At 37.7% G+C, this 20,331-nt stretch overlaps 1 protein-coding gene across 7 annotated transcripts in view; it reads left to right on the top strand.

The window, feature by feature from the left end:
* The first annotated feature begins 845 nt into the window (after window positions 1–845).
* The window catches only part of GOLGB1 (golgin B1), an 83,764-nt gene continuing 64,278 nt past the window's right edge, over window positions 846–20,331 (top strand). For 6 of the 7 annotated variants that reach the window (XM_036018163.1, XM_036018159.1, XM_028503936.2 and 3 more), the window contains exons 1-5: window positions 850–981; window positions 14,321–14,415; window positions 15,225–15,377; window positions 15,538–15,690; window positions 17,767–17,895. In XM_036018163.1, coding sequence (XP_035874056.1) covers window positions 14,323–14,415; window positions 15,225–15,377; window positions 15,538–15,690; window positions 17,767–17,895 — 528 coding nt within the window. In that variant the 5' untranslated portion in view covers window positions 850–981; window positions 14,321–14,322. Of the gene's footprint in view, window positions 982–14,320; window positions 14,416–15,224; window positions 15,378–15,537; window positions 15,691–17,766; window positions 17,896–20,331 lie in introns of all 7 variants that reach the window. The other variant, XM_036018162.1, reaches the window with a different exon arrangement.

The raw sequence follows: 20,331 nt of genomic DNA, 5'->3' as shown, positions 1-20,331 counted from the left end.
TGATTGTGTGTGTATTTAGTTCTATTTTTACTACATTTATGGGTTCATATATCCTCCACCAGTCAAGATGCAGAAACAGGTTGGTCTACCATCATAAAAATTCTTTATGTGGCCTTTATAAACCCATTCAGCATCCTTTCTCGCCCACCCTGAAACCTAGAATCCTAGATTCTCTATGCTTTTATCATTTCAAGAAAGAAGTACTTTCCTAGTATTCACTATTCGCTCGTCCTTAGAGACATCTCTGATCCTCTTTCATACAGACACCAGGTTCTCGTCCAAGTTTCATCAAGTCGCCATTTGTCTGTGGGTGAGGCACTCTGGTCTTGTTCTCATTTTTCAGCAGTAAAATGAAAAGCTAGTATTAGACAACTTACTTTCCAGCCCTAATATTTTATGACTCTAAGAGTATAATCCACAACCCCACTCTTCTCACAGCTTTTTTCCACAAGCCCAATGGCAACAGGCGCCCGCAGTATGCCGTTTTGGCAAAAAGCCTAAGCGCTAAGCTGGGTTAGTCACGGCCTAGGAGACAGAGGAATTCGAGGAATTCGGCCGAACCACCTGACAATGGAAACACCTGACCTTTACCAAAACGCTATTCCCCGCCCCACCCCGACACTTCCGGCTTGAACTCCGATCCTCTTCCGGAACACTAGCTCCCTTCTGACTCTGCCCGTCCACCATTCTTTAAAGTCCATTGGCTGTTTCTTTGAGGAAGCAGAGCATTTGCGGAGGTGATTGGTTTCCGTCATTGTTGATGAGTTAGTTACAAACAAGGCGTGCCTGGTCTCCCTGGCAACGCTTTGCCGAAAGTCCTGATTGGCCCTTGGCCTAATCCTGTCTTCCTGCCCTACAGCGAGTGGTTGAGTCCTTCGGTGGGGCGCGGCGGCGGTAGGCGTAGTGTTCGGGATTCCCAGGCTGACGTGGCTTAAATTTGGGAGGGGGGCAGCTGGAGCCACTGGCGTCAGCCTCTTTCAGGTGAGTGGGGGATGCTCCCCAACTCCTCCCATACGTTGTCTTTTAACGGTAACCCCAGCTACAGGGCCCACGGCTGCCGAAGCAGCCACACTCGGGTCCCCTGCCTGCCCGGCCTCTTTGACTCAGTCCAAGATCTGGCCCTTCACTCGCCTCCCTTCACCTACCAGGCCTAGTTCTAGTCGCCCACACGCCTACTGGCCCGGCCAGAGGGCTTCTCCTCCAGGACCTTTCTCTGCCTGGAGCGACCGAGAAAAGTGCTCGAGTCAGTCTTGCCTGCGTGGCCTGGCTTCCTGAAGGGCTTGTTGAGGCCAGCCTAAGTACGCAGTGGCTGACGTCGGAGAGAACCTTACGGCTCTGCGCTCAAGCCCTAAACAGACAGTGTCTGGAAGGGGAGGCAGGACCCAAACAAATCAAAGGTCTTGAGGGCGGAGATCACAGAAACTTTGGAGACACGAACGTAAACGGGGGCCCGTGAGACAGTCCTGACTAGGAGTTGCTGGAGAGATTCGGAGACAGGGATGATTATTGCAAGTCCACCAAGCCTAAAATCCCAGGAATCAGAGGTGGGCCGGCTGTTAGAGTGAAAGGGACTCCTGGAAAGAGTACTGGAGGTACTGCAGACAAAAGAACTTGATATGGTGGTGTGGAGGATATTTATTCTGCATAACGTGAGTGATGGTAGTGTGAAAGAGGGGGATGAGCCCCTTGACAAGTGTGGACTATCTTTGATTTATTAAAAGAGCTCCAGTTGGTCTGTGTGGAGTGGACAGTTTAAGAGTGGAACAGATATCTAACACCACTAGGTAAATACTTGCACTTACGAAAATGGTTGGACACTCTCAGAGCTTTTAAAGAATCTTATAGTCTGCAAGATGACAGTGGAGAACTCTGTACAGAGAAGCTGAAGGCCTTTCCCAAAGCAGGAAGTAAGTTAAATTTGGATGGTTCCATGATTGTGAATGGTCAAAACCAGGAAATGCTCTTTTGGAAAATGGCAGGATTTGGTCATGGAATAGATATAGGAAAAAGTTGAAGAGAACTAAAAAATTACAGGCATTGTACACTGTTTCACATCTTTGATTTTTCATCCCTGGGCTGTGGAACGAATGACCATTAAATGCTTTTCTCTTTGCTGCATTAAATTTGTTTGTCTATGTCAATAATTTCCAAACATTTTTATTGCAACCTTTATCAGTAGAACATTTAAAATAAGCATTCTCAAAATAATGTGTCTTTAATTGTAGGTAATGGATAAATGGCACTGTAAATATAAAATATGCAAAAGCATACTTTTTAAAGGCTGAAAAACAACTCTTACTCCCTGGGATGCTCCCAAATCAATATGGAGTCCATATAAAGGTGTTTCCTTACTTTTCAAGAAGGCTGTCTGCATCTTTAAGGACTTTCAGACTGAGGGGATTTCCTTTTTAAAATATTTTTTGAGGCCCTCCATTGTTCTGGAATGCAGATTCTCCTAAAAATATTCATCTGTTGGAGACAATTATTTTTTCCTTCTGCTTGATTCTTAAATGCCTTTCTTCTCCTTTGCATTAATGGATTGATTAGAAGGATGTAGGTTTTACTCTTCTTTATTAAAAATAAACCATTCATAAACAACTTAGGTTAACTCAGTAGGAATAAATTATTTGGGAACTGTCTTGCCACTGATCATTACATACTACTTTATTGGTAGGAGCTGCTATGTAAGTGGAGTTTAGGCTCTTGAATACTCTATTTTTAATAAGCCTTTTTAAAATCTGCAATGTGTGCTTTTGGTAAAATGAAATTTTTTTTTTAATAGTTCAGGGTTTTTTTGTTTTTTTTTTTTAAGATTTTATTTATTTATTTTTAGAGAGGGAAGGGAGGGAGCTAGAGAGAGAGAGAGAGAAACATCAATGTGCGGTTCCTGGGAGTTATGGCCTGCAACCCAGGAATGTACCCTGGCTGGGAATCGAACCTGGGATACTTTGGTTCCCAGCCCGTGCTCAATCCACTGAGCTACGCCAGCCAGGGCTGGTAAAATGAAATTTAATACAAAAGAGTATAATATAAAAACAAAAGTCTATCTACTCTTTTCCCCATTTCCCACCTTCCAGAAGTAAGCACTGTAAATAATTTTTTTTCCTAAGAAGCCTTCTGATCATATTCAAGCACACACACATATATATATTTCCCTCTCCTTTTTATCTCCACAAGTGGAATCATAAAACACATGCTATTTTACACCTTTCTGTGCCACTCGATACTATATGTTAGGTATTCTTTCATATCTGTAAGTATAAAACCACATCATTTTTTAAGAAGGCTACATAGCATTCCCTTGTAGAAATATCAAAATGTATTTAACCTGTCCTCTATTAATGGACATTTAAATTGCTTCCAGTTATTGACCATCACAGACCCTGCTCTAGTGAATATCCATGTACATAACGAGGTCTGTCCATAAAAAGTCCAGCCATTGTTAAGATAATAAGATGGGTTTGCACCACATTGATGTAACCTGGCAGCCAAGGAGAGAGGACTAGAATGTGCATGTGTGAACAATGGCGGCTTTACTGTATTAGTCAGTGGGTATGGTATACACCAGTGAGTGAGCATGTGTACTGTATGGCCATTGCATTTAAAACGACTGAGTGCATAGAGCAACAAATCTGCATTATCTTTTGCATTAAGCTTGAACATTCCTCTGCCAAAACTATTTGGAGGATTCAGAAGGCTGCAGCTATGGGCAAGTGGTGATTGGCAGCTTTATCATGACAACACGCCTGCTCATGCATTATATCTTGTGCAGAGATTTTTGGTGAAACATCAAGTTAACCAGGTGACTAAACACCACTCTCCCACAGCCCAGATTTGGTGCCCTGTGACTTCTGACTTTTCCCAAAAGTAAAGTCACCTTTGAAAGGGGAGGAGATTTCAGACCATTGATGAGATCCAGGAAAATACGACAGGGCAGCTGATGCTGATTGGGAGAACTGTGTGAGGTCCCAAGGTGCCTACTTTGAAGGGGACTGAGGCATCATTGTCCTATGTACAATGTTTATAGTCTCTTGTATCTTCAATAAATGTCTCTATTTTTCATATTGCATGGCTGGATACCTTCTGGACATACTTTGTATATCCTTGGCCCTTGTGTGAGCTTGTCTATCATATAAGCAATATGGAATTCTTTGGAGCTATACTATTCTGAATCCTTTCATTTTAGTTGATATAGCCCTCAAAAAAGTGCTTATGGAACTGTAAGTGTCCTCATGCCTCCAACCTTATTTTTAGCTGCAGTAACAAATGCTGGGTGATGAGGTTGCTCAGAAGACAGAGTATCTTTTGTGTATCTACATCAGCCAAGAAGCTTTGCTGAGTTCTGTGACTAGGCAAAGTATTTGACCTTGACATGTCTTAGTTTACTCATCTTTATACTGGGTGTGTTGATTGAACCTCCTCCTTGGGGTTGTTTTTAATAATAAAATGAGTAAAATAATGATGACAAGTAAGTTATACATAAAGCAATTGGAGCAGTACTTAATACAGAGTAACTGTATATAATTATAGCTGCCATGTACTCTAAATTTATTTAATGAAAATGGTAGGTTTTTGTGTCATGAAAAATAAGTTGTTATTTTCTAATTATAAAGTTATAATTTGCATATGCTTTTTCCAGCTTTATGTCAAACTGGTTGAGAACCATTTTGATAATAAGGAAAACTGAGGCTCAACCAAATAACCATTAAATAAGTTTGAAGAGGGACCTGGACGTCTCACCATTTTCTGTGTTGTTTCTGTGGGAAAATGTGATTTAAATTCCCAAGCAAATGGATGTACACACAGGCATGTACTATCTTTCAGTTATTTTCTTGATTTTCCCATTATTTTGTATTAAGTTCTCTGCGGTTAGAAACATACTTTATATTTCTTTTTATATTTTTGTGACTCCTGGCACTATGCTGTACACCACGCAATTATTTTAAAAATAGTTTGTTTAGCCCTGTTGGTATAGCTCTGTGGGTTGAGCATGGGCTGAGAACCAAAGCATTTTGGGTTCGATTCCCAGTCAGGACACACACCTGGGTTGCAGGCCAGGTCCCCAGGGGGCCACGTGAGAGGCAACCACACATTGCTGTTTCTCTCCCTTTCTCCCTCCCTTCCCCTCTCTCTAAAAATAAATAAATCTTTAAAAAAATAAAATAAAAAATAGTTATTTATAGTAGTGAAGACTTATAAAATAAGACTTACTAAAGTTTTAAGTGCCACCTCAACAGGCAAGTGTCAAGCTCCTGTTCAGGGTTTTTGGAAGGTGTGGCCAGCATTGTCTTCAGGATATTGTTTTATTTGCCTTGGTTTTTTATTGAACCTTGGCCTTGGCATATCATCATTTTTTTTTTCTTTTCCCACATTGCTACTCATTCTGGTGCTTTATGAAACAATGGGAAAAGCATTGTTTGTCCAACAGTTGCACATATTCCACACATGAATTTATTACTATGAACATAAATATTTTCCCCTTCACTAATTTTTATGTATGCATTTGCCCATTTCTGTCCTACAGTGAGCTAAGAGAGGTGGAAGTCCATCTTTCTTCATTTAGTTTAAACATGCTACTTAGTGGTTCTCTTGCCCTTGAATTCACAACCTTTGAGCTACATAAAGCACTTAACTGGATCTGAGATACTCTTTCCACTTCTATTTCTATATTATTCCTTTAATGGCAACAACTAGAAAAATTACTCTTGAATCATAGTCATAATACTGGGCATTAGAATGTTCCTTGTCAGTCTTCATTTTAAATGACTTACTACAATCTAACTACTTTGTGTTGGAGCCACTACCAAAAGCTCAGTTCCTGGCTCTCAATTTGGTGCTCTTTCCACTATGCCATCTTCTTTCTCATGGCCCTCTGATATTATTGAATCACTCTACAAGCAGATTCCTTTTACCCTGGCCTGCAATGATATAGACATGATAACAATGTTGTCTTTCTTCAAATATACATTTTTAACCACTTATGTGAGAAAAGTAACCTATTTTTCATTTAAAGAGTATTTTATCTTACTCAGTAATGCTTAATTATCTGAGAGACTTTGAAACATCTTAACTTCTCTGTCAGTTTTCCTCATCTATAAAATGGGGATAATGATAATATCTACTTTGCAAATTTAGTAAGGATTACAGAGAAAAATGTAAAGTATCTGGTACATATTGCTCAGTAATTGTTACTCTTAATATCATTCTATGTTCCCATCTGTATGTATCCTTTATATGCAATAATTTTTAGTAGGATGCTGGTGAAGAAGACACACCCTTCTAGAGAAATGAATCAGAATTTGATATGTGGTAGTGGTGGATGGGAAGAGGGAAGTTTCAGTTTGAAAAAAACATTCAGAATGTTAATTTTATATTTGGAATATGAAAAAACATTTTTACAATAGAAATTATAAATTCATCACAATCTTCTTGGCTGATGGTGATATGCAAAATATCTGATCTAGGGCATACCATCTTGGGTGTGTATGTGTGTGCACATGTTTGTGCATACCTGATAATCTTACATGTCTCCAAAGGGTGTATGGTTTTAAAATGGTCGAGAAACACTGTCATTGGGTTTGACATCTCAGTATTATTCTGTTTATCCCTAAAGGAAGTAGCTGTAGCAGAAGGACCCAAGCTACTTAGAGCAGAACTTGTAGGACAAACAGCAGGGCTATAATAGAGGTGGATTGGTTGGTGTTTGGGGAATCTGAACTGAAAGTGACGGGAAATGGCCAGTGAGTGAGGTAAATACAGGTCAGCACGTGAGCAAAACCAGGGGTTAAGCTTAGAAACTCTTTTATGGACAACTCTGGCTGTTAATTGATTTGTAAAAACAACAACAAAAACAAAATAAAAAACCCCAAAACCCTTTTAATTATAAAATAAAACTCAAGTACTAAAAAATACCCCCAAATGTATATAGTTTAATTAATTATTATAATATGAACATCTCGTCATCCCCTCCACGCACCCCATCCCAATAAAAGCCCTCCCTTTTATTCCCAAGTAGCATTTCCTGTGGTTTTTCTATGGGTTGATCACCCAAATGTGAACTTTCCCTCCACCTTTTTAACTTTGTGTGCCCCTTTTTCTTAAAATTTCTGTTGAAGAACTGACGCCTTTTAACCTGTGGAGTTTCCTTTACTCTTGGAATTTCCTTTTTATGGGTTCAGTTCAGCTATTCCTCTGTCCTCTGCATTTCCTGCAAATTGGCAGCCCATCCAGTGGCTTCACCAGACTGAGGTTCAATTCCTTTGGCATGACTATAGGTGGTGGTATATTCTTTCATTGGGAAGGTCATAAAGTCTGGTTTTTGCTCTTTTTTGTTATTAGCTACAGATGTGCTGTCTAAATGCATGAATTTATTAGGAGTTGTAAATACGGGACTACAAATTTTAATGCAGCCATTTTATTTTCATTTATTAGCTGGAATAATTTTATAGGGCAATGTGTTGCCTCATTTATTATTTGCTTCCTGAGTGATAAAGTTCAAGTAGGAAAGGCAGGATTAATTCTTGTATTTACCTAATTTCAACATAATCAGTTCAGATGATGACCAGTTTATTATTATGAACTTACGGCTTTAAACATTTTTGGTGTCTTTTAATGCATTGCAATTCATACTCTTACCAGAAACTTACATTGTTCTTTTGGCCTATGAGAATTTTAGTTCGGCTCCTTAGCCATTTTGACATGACTGTAGAAGTCTTCGATGGCTTCCTTGCTATTTCATATGACAAGATGTTTCAGACTCATTTTGTGCATTTCCTACTAAACTGGAATCAGTCATTTCTCCAAGAAGCCCTCCTATTTAAAAATATTTTTTTAATGGGAAATGCTATTTTAAGACCCCAGTCTATGCATAAAAGATGCTCACTGCTTCTCAGTTCATCATTGTTTTTAAGCCTTTTCAGAGGACAGAGCTAGAAACATGTATCTATTAAGGTAATATACTTTGTAGGTTCATGCTGGTATTTTCAATTCAAATTCAAAATCAGTTTTTATTTCACAGTTCTTAGTTTCTTCTGCGTTATAGCTGTTACTCCTTTTTACATGCTGAAGATATGATAGAATTACTGTGCCTATAATTACTCATTTACTTTAATTCCACATAACGCATATAATAGTCTAGAAATAACAATACTGATAGAACTACCACCAATTTTTGGTTACCAAAAACAATTTTTAAAGGGTTTCTTTGCATATGCTATTTACATCCTCCTGAAATATTTTCTCATGGTAGCTCTATATATTGTCAGAGCATATAATCATTAAATACTATGCTCTCTCCATCCCAGTCTTAGTCCCACAAGTAACTATATACTGAATGCTTACAATATTTCTTTTTGTTGTCCTGGCTAGTGTGTCTAAGTTGGTAGGGTGTCGTTCTGCAAACCAAAAGGTCATGGGCTTGATTCCTGGTTAGGACACATGCCTGGGTGGCTGGTTTAGTCCCTGGTCAGGCATATATAGATGGCAACTGATCTGTTTTGTTCTCACAACCATGTTTGTCTCCCTCTTCCCCCCTTCTCTTTCTTGAGTCAATTAAAAAAAACTTAAAAAATTTTATTGAATTTATCAGAGTGATATCAGTTAATAAGGTTACATAGATGTCAAGTGTAAAATTTTATAACATATCATCTGTATATTATATTGTGTGTTCACCACCCCAAGTCAAGTCTCCTTTCTTTCACTATTTATCCTCATATACCTTCTATCTCCCGCCACTCACTCTTGCCTCTGATAATCACCATATTCTTTTGTCTTTGTCCGAGTTTTGTTTCTTTCTTTTCTTTCTTGCTTTCTTGCTTTCTTGCTTGCTTGCTTTCTTGCTTGCTTAATCCCTTCACCTATTCTACCTAGCCCCTAACCTAACCCCCCTTCCCTATGACAGCTATCTGTCTGATCACTGTCTCTATGAGTCTGTTTTTGTTTTGTTTGTTAGTTTATCTTGTCCATTAGATTCTACATATAAGTGAAATCATATGATATTTGTCTTTCTCTTACTGGCTTATTTCATTTAGTATAATACTCTACATGTCCATCCATGCTGTCCCAAAAGGTAAGATTTCCTTCTTTTTATGGCTGTGTAGTATTCCACCATGTAAATGTAACTCAGCTTTTTTATCCATTCATCTGCTGATAGACATTTGGGCTGCTTCCAAATCTTGGCTGTTATAAATAATGCTACAATGAACATAAGTGTACCTGTATTCTTTCAAGTTAGTGTTTCTGGGTTTCTTTGAATAAGTTCCCAGAAGTGGAATCACTGGGTCCATAAGGCAGCTCCATGTTTAATTTTTTGAGGTATCTCCATACTACATTTCACAGTGGCTGCACCAGTCTGCATTCCCACCAACAGTGCGTGAGGGTTTCCTTTTCTTCACATCCTGATCAGCACTTGTTTATTGACTTACTGATGATAGCCATTCTGACAGGTGTGAGGTGATACCTCATTGTGGTTTTAATTTGCATTTCTCTGATGAATAATGATGTTGAGCATCTTTGCATCTGTGTGTTGGCCATCTGTAGGTCCTCTTCAGAGAAGAGTCTGTTCAGGTCCTTTGCCCATTTTTTAAATTAGGTTGTTTTTGTTGTTGAGTTTTATAAGTCTTTTATAAATTTTAGATATTAACCCCTTATCAGATGTATCATTAGTGAATATGTTCTCTCATGCAGTACGTTTTCTCTTCATTTTGTTGATGGTTTCCTTTGATGTCCAAAAACTCAATTTGATGGTAGTCCCATTTGTTTGTTTTTTCTTTTTCCTATCTTGCTCAAGGAGATATATATAAAAAAAAAAATGTTGCTATGAGCAGTGTCTGATAGTTTACTGCCTATGTTTTCATCCAGGGTTTTTATGGTTTGGGATCTAATATTTAAGTCTTTAACCCATTTTGAATTCATTCTTGTGTGCGGTGTGAGAAGATGGTTTAGTTTCATTTTTTTGCATGTATCTTTCCAATTTTCCCAACACCATTTACTAAACAGACTGTCTTTACCCCATTGTATGTTCTTACCTCCTTTGTCAAATACTAATTGACCATAGAGGCGTGGTTTTATTTCTGGGCTCGCTGTTCTGATCTCTATATCTGTTTTTATGCCAGTACAACCAATGCCTATAATGATGTTTTGGTCTTTTGGTTGTCTCAAGCTTTCTCTGAGTAGATGCCTTAGGAAAGGCTCATGGGAAAATTTTCATGAATTTTCTTACATATTTGTAACATTCTGTCTCTGTTCTCTATAGTTGAAGGTCATTTTTGCTAAAAATAAAATCCTTGGCTTACATGTTCTGTCCTTGAATAGCTCAAATCTGTAACTCCAGTTTGGTTTTTTTTTAGATTATATCTTTTTATTTTTAGAGAGGGGGAAGGGAGAAAGAGAGGAGAGAAACATCAATGTGTGAGATATACATTGACAGATTGTATCTTCCAGGCCCCCAACTGGGGACCTGGCCTGCAACCCAGGTTTGTGTCCTGGTTGGGGATTGAACTGACCACCTTTTGGTTCCCAGGTGGGCACTCAGTCCACTTGAGCCACACCAGCCAGGGCTGTAACTCTAGTTTTTTTTCTGACAAAAACATTGCTGTTGAAAAGTGTTATGATAGTCTTTATTTTCTTTATCTTGCAAAAGTCAGATGAGCTTTTGGCTTAAATCTCAAAGGATTATTTTTTAAGTGTGTTGATTTTACTCTAGTAAATGTCTTTTTGGGCATTGTGGGTTGATATTCTCAGGTACATTGTAGGCTCTTTTAATATGTAGCTTGAAGTCTTTTTAAATTTGAAGTAATTGTTCTTGGCTTTGTTTTTTGTGTTCTGTACCTTTGGTTTTCTTCAGGAAATCCTATCATCTTCATTGCTTATCTGCAGTATTTATCATTTTCTCTTGGTTCCTTTTTAATTATTGCTATTTCTTTAAAAATGTTTAAAATAAATCATTAGGAATAACTTAGATTTTCTATAGAAAATTTGCAAAGACAGTTGCATTCAGTTGATCTCTCACCCAGTATTCCTTAATATCTTAACATGTTCCATTAGCAAAGTACATTTGTCAAAACTTAAGAAAACAACATTGATTCATTACTATTAACTAAACTCCATACTTTGTTTTAATTTCCAGTTTCTCCATTAGTGCCCTGAACATATCATAGGAAATCACATTGCATTTACCGTATTTTTCAGACCATAAGACGTGCCTAGGTTTTAGAGGAGGAAAATAGGAAAATAAATTTTGAAGCAAAAAATGTGGTAAAATATTTAATAATATAAAATAACATAATATTTCACCAATGTAAGTGTAAACAGAACTCAACAGTAGCATTAACAACCATTATTTCTTCCAAATTTGCGGGGTGCGGGGTGCGGAATGTGCGTCTTATAGTCCAAAAAAATCGAGTAAGTCCATTTCTTTTTTTTTTTTTTAAAGATTTTATTTATTTATTTTTTTAGAGAGGGAGGGGGGGAGAGAGAGAGAGAGAGAAACGTCAATGTGAGGTTGCTGGGGGCCACGGCCTGCAACCCAGGCATGTGCCCCGACTGGGAACCGAACCTGAGACACTTTGGTTCACAGCCTGCGCTCAATCCACTGAGCTACGCCAGCCAGGGCTACCATTTCTTTTTTAATTGGGATAATTATAGAATCACATGCAATAAATAATTCTAAGAGATCCCTGTACTCTTTGTGGAGTTTCCCTCAATGGTACCATTTTACAGATCTATTGTGTAATGCTACAACCAGGATACTGACATTAATACATCCCCTAGTTTTATTTGTATACTATACAATTTTATCAGCTGTGTAGGTTCCATATCCACCACAGTTAAAATACTGCAAGGTGTCAAGACCACAAAGACCCCTTGTGTTGCTTTTTTAAAATTGTAACTACCTCCTACCTTCCTGCCTCCAAGCCCTCCATAAATACTGGCAGCCACTAATCTGTCCTCCATTCCTAAAATTTTGTCATTTCAAAAATATAAGTAGAGAATTCTATAGTATATAACCTTTTGGAATTATCCTTTTTTCATTCCTAAATCCCTAGAGATTAAATGGTTGGGTGTATCAACAGTTTATTCCATTGTATTTATACAAAGTATTCCACAGTAGTGATATATCATGGTCTGTCTAACCATTTACTTGTTAGAGGACATCCTTGCTGATTCCTTCCACTGAAGCTCCTATGAATGTTCATATACAGGTTTTTGTTTGAATTTAAGTTTTTATTTCTTTGAAATAAATGCTTAGGTATAACAGTACTGGGTTATAATGTAGTATATTTATAGTTATTTTCTGATTTTTAAAATTATTTTTTATTTGAGCTTTCTTCTTAAGAGATGATTTGTTATAATTATTCATTTTACTCTTCCTTTTAGTTTCATCTTCATTTCCAAAATGATTTTTTTTAAAGATTTTATTTATTTACTTTTAGAGAGGGAAGGGAGGGAGATAGAGAGAGAGAGAGAGAGAAACGTCAATGTGCGGTTGCTGGGGGTTATGGCCTGCAACCCAGGCATGTACACTGGCTGGGAATCGAACCTGGGACACTTTGGTTCCCAGCCCGCGCTCAATCTACTGAGCTACGCCAGCCAGGAGTACCAAAATGATTTTTTAGAAATTTCAGTTTTTTCCACTTCACTTCTGGGTTTTTCTGTTTTACATTGATGCCTGAATTGCCATTTTCTGCAAAAAGCTGTGCAGTGCTAGCATGAAGGACTAGACAGTCACTATTCATAATGGCTGTTGCAGTTCCCTCATGCATAAACCAAGGAGTGGCTTTCAAAGTCAGTCCTGCCTGAATCCCTACCATTTAGCTCAAGTCCATACACAAAATTTTCAGCTTGCTTGCATGTTGTATCATCTGTACAATTGCAAAGAACTGCTGGTGCCTATCATACTTCTGTTTCTCCAAGACTAACATGAAATGAAAGCTGAAACAGGACTCTGCATCATCACCCAGTTCACAGCAGGGGGAGATTGATGTCTGTAGCAAGGAAAACTATATCCTCTCATTGCAGGGTTGTAATGGGCTTGTGGCATCAGATGAAGCAATTCAGTATTTGTGGCATCAATTCAGCAATTCAGCAGCTATTCTTTTTCTGCTTTTTTTTCCAAGTGTCTTTAGCTCAGAATAATATTTATGCCAAAGTATCATATTTTGGAGTGGCTCATTATGCCACCCTTCACTTTCCTCTAGTTTCTCCTGCCTGGGCAACAGTGCCACATAGATCTATGGCTGTTGGGGGTTTGTGACGATCCATGTTTATTTTACAGTTTGTTGGAAACTTTAGGAGGGAGGAAGATTGGGAGGGAGGGAAGGGAAGTATTGATGTGTGTGTGTGCACGTGTGTGTGTGTATATATTTACACTGTCTATGTCTTGTGATTTTTGGTAGTTTGTGTCTTTTAAGGAATTGGCCTATTTTATCCATATTAATGTATTTATAGACATAGAGTTATTTGTAGTGTTCCTTTATTATTTTTTAATGTATGTTAGATCAGTAGTGATGTCTCTTCTTTCATATCTGGTGTTGATAATTTGTGTCTTCTTTCTTCTTTTCTTGGTCAGCCTGACCAGAGCTTTATCAATCTTACTGACCTTAAAAAAAAATCAAACTTTTGATTTTATTGATTTTCTCTGTTTTTCTGTTTTCAACTTTTTTAATTTACTGCTCTAATCTTAATTTATTTTTTCTGCTAACATTTAATTTGCTCTTTGTTTTCTAATTTCGTATAAGAGAAGCATAGGTTGCGGATTCCTTATTTCTTTTCTAATGTATGCAGTTAATGCTATACATTTTTTCTTCTTTTAATTAAATTTACTGGATTTTGAACAAGGATTATATTTAAGTTTTAGCAAAAACACATGATTTATCAGGAAAGCTTCCTGAAAGAATGGGGTTTGTGGGGCACATCAAAAAAAATCACTGAATCATGGGGTTTATTTGACAGAGTAGGAAAGAACAAAGTGTAGGAGGGGAAGGAGCAGTTAGAAGTTCATGGTTGTAAATGAAGTTCTGATGAAAGAAATGGCATTGAAGATAACCTGTAGGTTATCTCCCACTAAACAATTATGTATTTGTGTTTTATTTTAAAATTTTGGTTATGGTGATTATAATCTCTGCTGTTGCCACTGAAAAGTGTATGACTGCACTGGGTATACTCAGATGCCTCTTTAAAAGATACTGTGGTGCTCCGGTCTGTTTCTAACACATACCACCCGCCGTTTTCTTATCTCTCTTACAGATGATACAGTTACCCATGTAGGAAGAGACTGTGTGTTTCTATATTTTACTGGTTCTTATGTTTTCTCTTCCTGCAGAAATGCTGAGTCGATTGTCAGGATTAGCAAATGTTGTTTTACATGAATTATCAGGGGATGACACAGATCAGAATATGACGGCTTCCTTAGACTCCGTAAGTAGTTCTGCTCTGAATTGAACTGATGAGACATATGTTTCACGTTCTTCTGAGAAAAATAATTTAAGATGGAAGGGTTTGAGTGCCTCCCTTGTGCTGCTAGGTAGAAGAGAGGATTAAGAAAAATATTGAGGCTATAAATAGTCCCTTTCCTGTAGTTTATATCCTAAGAGCCACAGATAGGAATCAAGTCCCGGATGAGAGTCCTGAGATCTTTTACACGTGGCCCCCAGAGACTTGTCTAGTGTTACATTGTTTTAACTCCTACTTGGGTATATAGTAGATTCATTTTCTCTAGGAAGGATCTGAATGACAAATGGTAGAATTGGTTCTCCTTTCCTGTTTAAGAATATCTGTTTGCTATTGTAAATTCACCTATCACTTCTCTTATAGTTGGCATTGTATTTTCTGAGGGCCACATAAGGAATCAAAAGAAATCCTTTAGTTTTCTGAAAAGACAAGCAGTATTGCCTAGTGGTTAAGAGAATTTTATTTAACTACTCTCTTAATTTTAAATTTAAAATTTTGGGTGTAATGGTTTGTGATCTTTGCTTCCCTTTATTTTTCTCTTTGGTAAAATTAGAATAATAAAACTGTAAATAAGATAATGTTTGTAAATGCTTAACATTTACAAAATACTTAACATATTATAATGGCTGTGGTAACAATTATTATTGGTTTAGAGTTGGATAGATTTCCTGAGTAAGGATATGAGTTGGGATAAGATGAAGTTGCAGTGAAGGAACTCTGTTTAGAAGTTAATACCTTTTCCCTGGTACATTGGCAATTTTTTGTCTAAATGCTAGGAATTACCCCAAGAGTCTGATATGAAATTTAATGATAAAACTCAAGAGGATGTCCTGGAGCGCCTGGCTCATGCAGAGAGGTTGGTGGTGGAGCTAAAAGAAGTCATTAGACAGAAGGATACTGAACTGCAACAGAAAGATGAAGTTCTGCAGGTACCATTGTTCTAACTTCTTTCTTGCTCAGTATTTACTAAAAGATTATTGGAGAATCCAATTCTTATTTCTCTGGTACTATAGGATGATGCCTACTTTTGTTATGTGCTAGATAAACGATGAGCAAACATATGTATTTGTCATCATTGTTCTCTGACAGGAAGAAAGAAAAGCTGCTGATAACAAAATCAAAAAGCTGAAACTTCATGCTAAGGCCAAATTAACTTCTTTGAATAAACACATAGAAGAAATTAAGGCACAAGGAGGGACTGGTCTGCCTACAGGACCTCAGTCAGAAGAGCAGCTCTCCAAGGTATGGTGACTGGGTAAAATACATATTTTCTGAGTGCAAAAGGCCTTCCAATATGACAGATCTTTATTAGTTACATACTTATGAAGCTAAAATAATAAACACTAAATTCTGTTCTTTCGTTCCCCTCCCTCCCTCCCTTCCTTCCTTCCTTTTTTGACGGGGAGAGGGAGCCAAGAAGACCTTTATTGTTCCCCCCACATTTTTTATTGTTGTTCAACTACAGTTTAAATGCTGTTCTTTCTTATTGAACTTGCAGTGTAGCTGGGCTACGGGCCATACACAGGGTGAACAAAAGATCAACAGAAAACATGGAAATGAAGTGCCAGTTGTTACTTAGACTTTTAGAGAAATAAAAAGGCCAGTGAGAAGAAGTAAATACTATAGTGAGGTTTTTAGATAGGAGAGGTACATAGCTTTTGGAGAAGTTTCATCATTGGTAAGAAGGTTAAGCTAGCTGGTCTCTATGTTTCTTCCAGCTCTGAAATTCTTTAATTCAGTGACTTAATACAGAATATCCTGTGTCCTTATATGGCAATATAGTAGTGGATTAAAGTTTCATGCATTGTAGGCTGAATCATTTAGATTGCCTTGCCCCCCTATCACGTGTGTTCTTTAGATTGATGACCACCACCAGGAAAACGTGTGAGGTTGGAGATAGAGAGAGGGGTATGGAAAGTAGTGCCTTTTGAGGAATAGAGCATTGTTTTAATACTAGTGTTGACTCCTTTCTGAGGTTGGTATAGAATGTATGGAGGCTAATAAATCACGTGTACATACTACAGTTGGCCTAGACTTCACTCTGCATAAGGAATCTTTTTATTTTCTTTAACTTCCTCCTGCCTCATCCTTTGACCCACCAGTACTCTTATTCTCCATACTTAGTTCTTGGGAAATTAGGTTATAATCGATTCTCTAGTTATAACCCTGGAGATAACTAGTTAGCTCCCTAGTTAGTCATTCTTATTGGGTCTGATGCTCTGAAGACACTACTTTTCCTCATTGATAGACTTACTAAATTTCTCAAAGCTTATTTTAGAAACTTCTCTCATTTTTTCATATAATTTCTTCATTTTGATTCTTCTTTTCTTCTGGGTTTTTCCTCTAGTAATTCCTTCTTCCCCTAGCTGCGGTAGCAGCAACTTCTCTCTCTCCAAGTCACTTTATTTCTTCTAACTTCCCTTCCCTCTGCTATGTTGTTACATTTTTAAATTACCCATTTCATAATCTGCCTTCTTTTTAAAGCTGAGACCTTAAACAAATCAACATTTTACAACATCAGTTCCTTCCTCTGTTAAGTTAAAGGGCTGGATTAAAAGATTTCGAAGCTCCAGCAGTCAGTCCGAGCAGCTAACTGTTATACATGTATCACAGAGCTAGGTGTTCTGTGCAAACTATAGTTGAAGAAATGATAGCAATCTTCAGACGCTTGACCAACTACTATGTGGAAAAAAGTATAAAATTATTCTGTGTAGTTCCAATAAGAAGACTAGGTTCATTTGGGAAAGGGGATGTGAATTTAAAGTGGGGAAGGCATGATCTGGTTCAGTCTAAGGGGCTTTGGGGAGGAAAAATAGACTATTGAAAGATTTACATTTCCTCTCACTGGTTCTTTTATGATGTTTTGCCCCTCACTTTGCAGTTTTGGCTTCTGGTTAGTCAAGGCAGTGAGACTGAGTTTTCTGTTGAGTCCTGTATGACACTGACTGCCTTTGCCCTCAGACTAAAAAAAAAAAACATAAAAATGGGATACATGGTGCCATCTGTTCCAACTTCAGATCCCCTGCAGTATCATTGGCTTTTGGTTGCCCTCCTCATTTTCACATACTTGATTTTATTTCTTATTCAGACTTAGAGCTGTTATCTGAGGGAGGATAGGCCTCCGTAGGAGCTACTTGGCCCCACTGAAACTGGGAAACTCAAAGGTTTCTTCCTTGTTAGGTCAGGTGTTAAATTTCTCACTCACATCAGTTTGATAAAACTATAATGAAATAGCTTTATAGGGCAAATTAGAGCCAAAGATCAAATGTATAGTGACTGTAATTTTTTAAAATAAATGACTATCTCTTGTGTTTTCAGCATGACCGGAGTTCTACAGAGGAAGAGATGGAAGTAGAAAAGATAAAACATAAACTTCAGGAGAAGGAGGAGCTAATTAGCAGTTTGCAAGCCCAGCTTACTCAGGCACAGGCAGAGCAAGCCGCACAGGTAAGGGTGAATGTCACCTCATAATCATTAAGTTAACAATCACTAAAGCCCATTGAATTATTATATGACAAATACATCTTTTAGGTGCCCGGTAGATATTTATCCATGTTATCTATTGATATGCTTCCTTACTTTCCTTCCTTTCTTCCTAAGTCTGGTAATATTCCTTAACTTTTAAAAGGAGTCTTACGCTAGCCAGGTGGCCCAGTTAGTGGGAGTGTCCTCCTGTACACCAAAAGGTTGCTGGTGTGATTCCTGATTGGGCACATACCTGGGTTGTGGGTTCAATCCCTGTCATGGCATGTTTCTCCAATGAATGGAGAGAGAACCAATGAATGTTTCTCTCACATTGATGTTTCTCTCTTTCTCTTGCTTCCCCCCTTCTTCTCTAAAAGCAATAAACATATCCTTGGGTTAGGATTTAAAAAGTAGTAATAAAAAAATAATAATAGGAGTCTTGGTTCAAGGAAGCTTTTTTGACTTAACAGACCTGTCTCTTCTGCTGTTTTTGTATTGTATTCAAAGATATGACTGCTGAATTTCTAAGATTTTCTTGCTTCCTTTCCCCTACCCTTTACTTTGGTCTATGCCCATGTTGTCCAGTAAGTCACATGTAATGCAAGTCCCACGTATAATTTTAAATTTCTAGTAGCTGCATTATAATAGGTTATGAAGAAACAGGTGAAATTAATTGAGTCCTTTATGTTCAAAATACTATACTTTCAAGATAATATAAACATCATTTTCTCCTATCCCACAATCAGATCTTTGGGAAATGGGCAAAGGGTAAGGGGAGGTCCAGAGAGATTTGGGGAATCTTGGAGCTAGGGGGCTTACTTGCTTCTCAGTGCATAGCCTGGGGAAACTGCAGTCCCTTTAGGGAAGTCAAATATTGAGTATATTCAGTATGCAGAGCAGCCAGCTGTGGCTTATTTGAACTGTGTGGAGGAGAGGTCTTGGCAAATAAGCCTGTGCTAGGATCCCGGGTTCCTGTGGCATGTTTGTCATCTAGGGAGTTCAGAACTACTTACAGCACTGTGGGGGATGCACAAAAGCTAAGAGGACTGGAAGAGACATGAAGTCAGGGCAAGGAGGCTGCAAAATAGGGCATCTGTATAACTGGAGTCTATAGTAAGGACTTCCATTTTAACAGTGGCCTCATGCTGGAAACAGGCGGGACTAGCCTCACTGTAGCAGGATGCCCTTCCCTCGAGGGGCTAGATCAGAGCATGTCAGTGCTAAAACATCTCTGCCTCCGATCTGCGAGAACTTAGTCTCTGGAGAGGAGCTCATCACAATGAGGGAGAAAAAAGATGTAATTTACTGAGATTAAATCCTGAAGCAACTGAGATAACACCTAAAAAGCATTGGCTAAAATTGAAAGACTAAGTTATGTTCATGTATGAGTTGAAGATAGATCTGTTCTGTTGAGTAGGCTCAAAATCAAAATGAGAGTCCTTAGAAGAAATCAGTTACTTTTTTTGGTACCTTTGAATTATGGCAGGTCTTATCAACCCTACTGTATTTTTAATAATTCAGTAATTCAACAAGTATTTAATCATCATACACTATATACAAGTTATTCTGCTTATACATCTTGCTGATGTTTTCAAAGCCCTATCTGACACTCTCCCTGTGACTGTATACTCTCTAGGAGACTCATGTATGCCTCCCAAAGCCCAAAGGATTAGTTTCTGGAAACCTAATCCTGCCTTTCCTTACAGCAGAGGGTCCTCCTTATCCTTCATAATCTCTTCTGTAATATTATTTTTTTGAATATTGTCATTATGATTTTCCAAGCAATTAACTTAGCAGGTGCAGTAGGCCTATATATATAAATCTATATGGTATAAGTTTGAAGTTTCCACTAGTCACATTTCCCTTTGCATTAGGTTTGTGGTGACCCCACCTCCTGTCCTGGATATTAAGGCTAAAGTACTAGATAGATACTTCTTCATAATGTAACTCAAAGTTGGAAAAAAAATATTTCTGTGTTATTTTACATTTTTTTCTGCACTAAGTCTGAAATTTCGTGTATATTTTATATTACATCACAATTTGGATGTTACATTTTCATTGGGAATAATTTATCTGTGTTTTGATTTTATAAAATTTCCAGTTGAGAAAATAGATCCATTAGTTAAGTTGTTCCAAACATACCTATAAGTTTTCCCATTGCCGAACTGAGGGTTGAAATATCATTTTCCTTTAGTATTTGCATCTACATTGAGAAACTAGTTCATTATTTTTAGGAGAATAATTGGACTTTGAAAATCATACCAACGTCAAAGCTACATCTGTGAGAAATGAAAGCATGTGTTCATACAAAGACTTTTATTTAAATGTTCATAGGAGCTTTACTTGTATTAGCCAAAAACTTGAAACTGTTCATGTCTATCAACAGATAAATAGTTCAACTATGATATATTTTCATAA

This window comes from Phyllostomus discolor, chromosome 2, assembly GCF_004126475.2.
Source record: "Phyllostomus discolor isolate MPI-MPIP mPhyDis1 chromosome 2, mPhyDis1.pri.v3, whole genome shotgun sequence".
In the NCBI taxonomy this organism is placed as follows: Eukaryota; Metazoa; Chordata; class Mammalia; order Chiroptera; family Phyllostomidae; genus Phyllostomus; species Phyllostomus discolor.
Note: the sequence above shows the minus strand (reverse complement) of the source record. Positions and strands in the feature narration are given on the sequence as shown.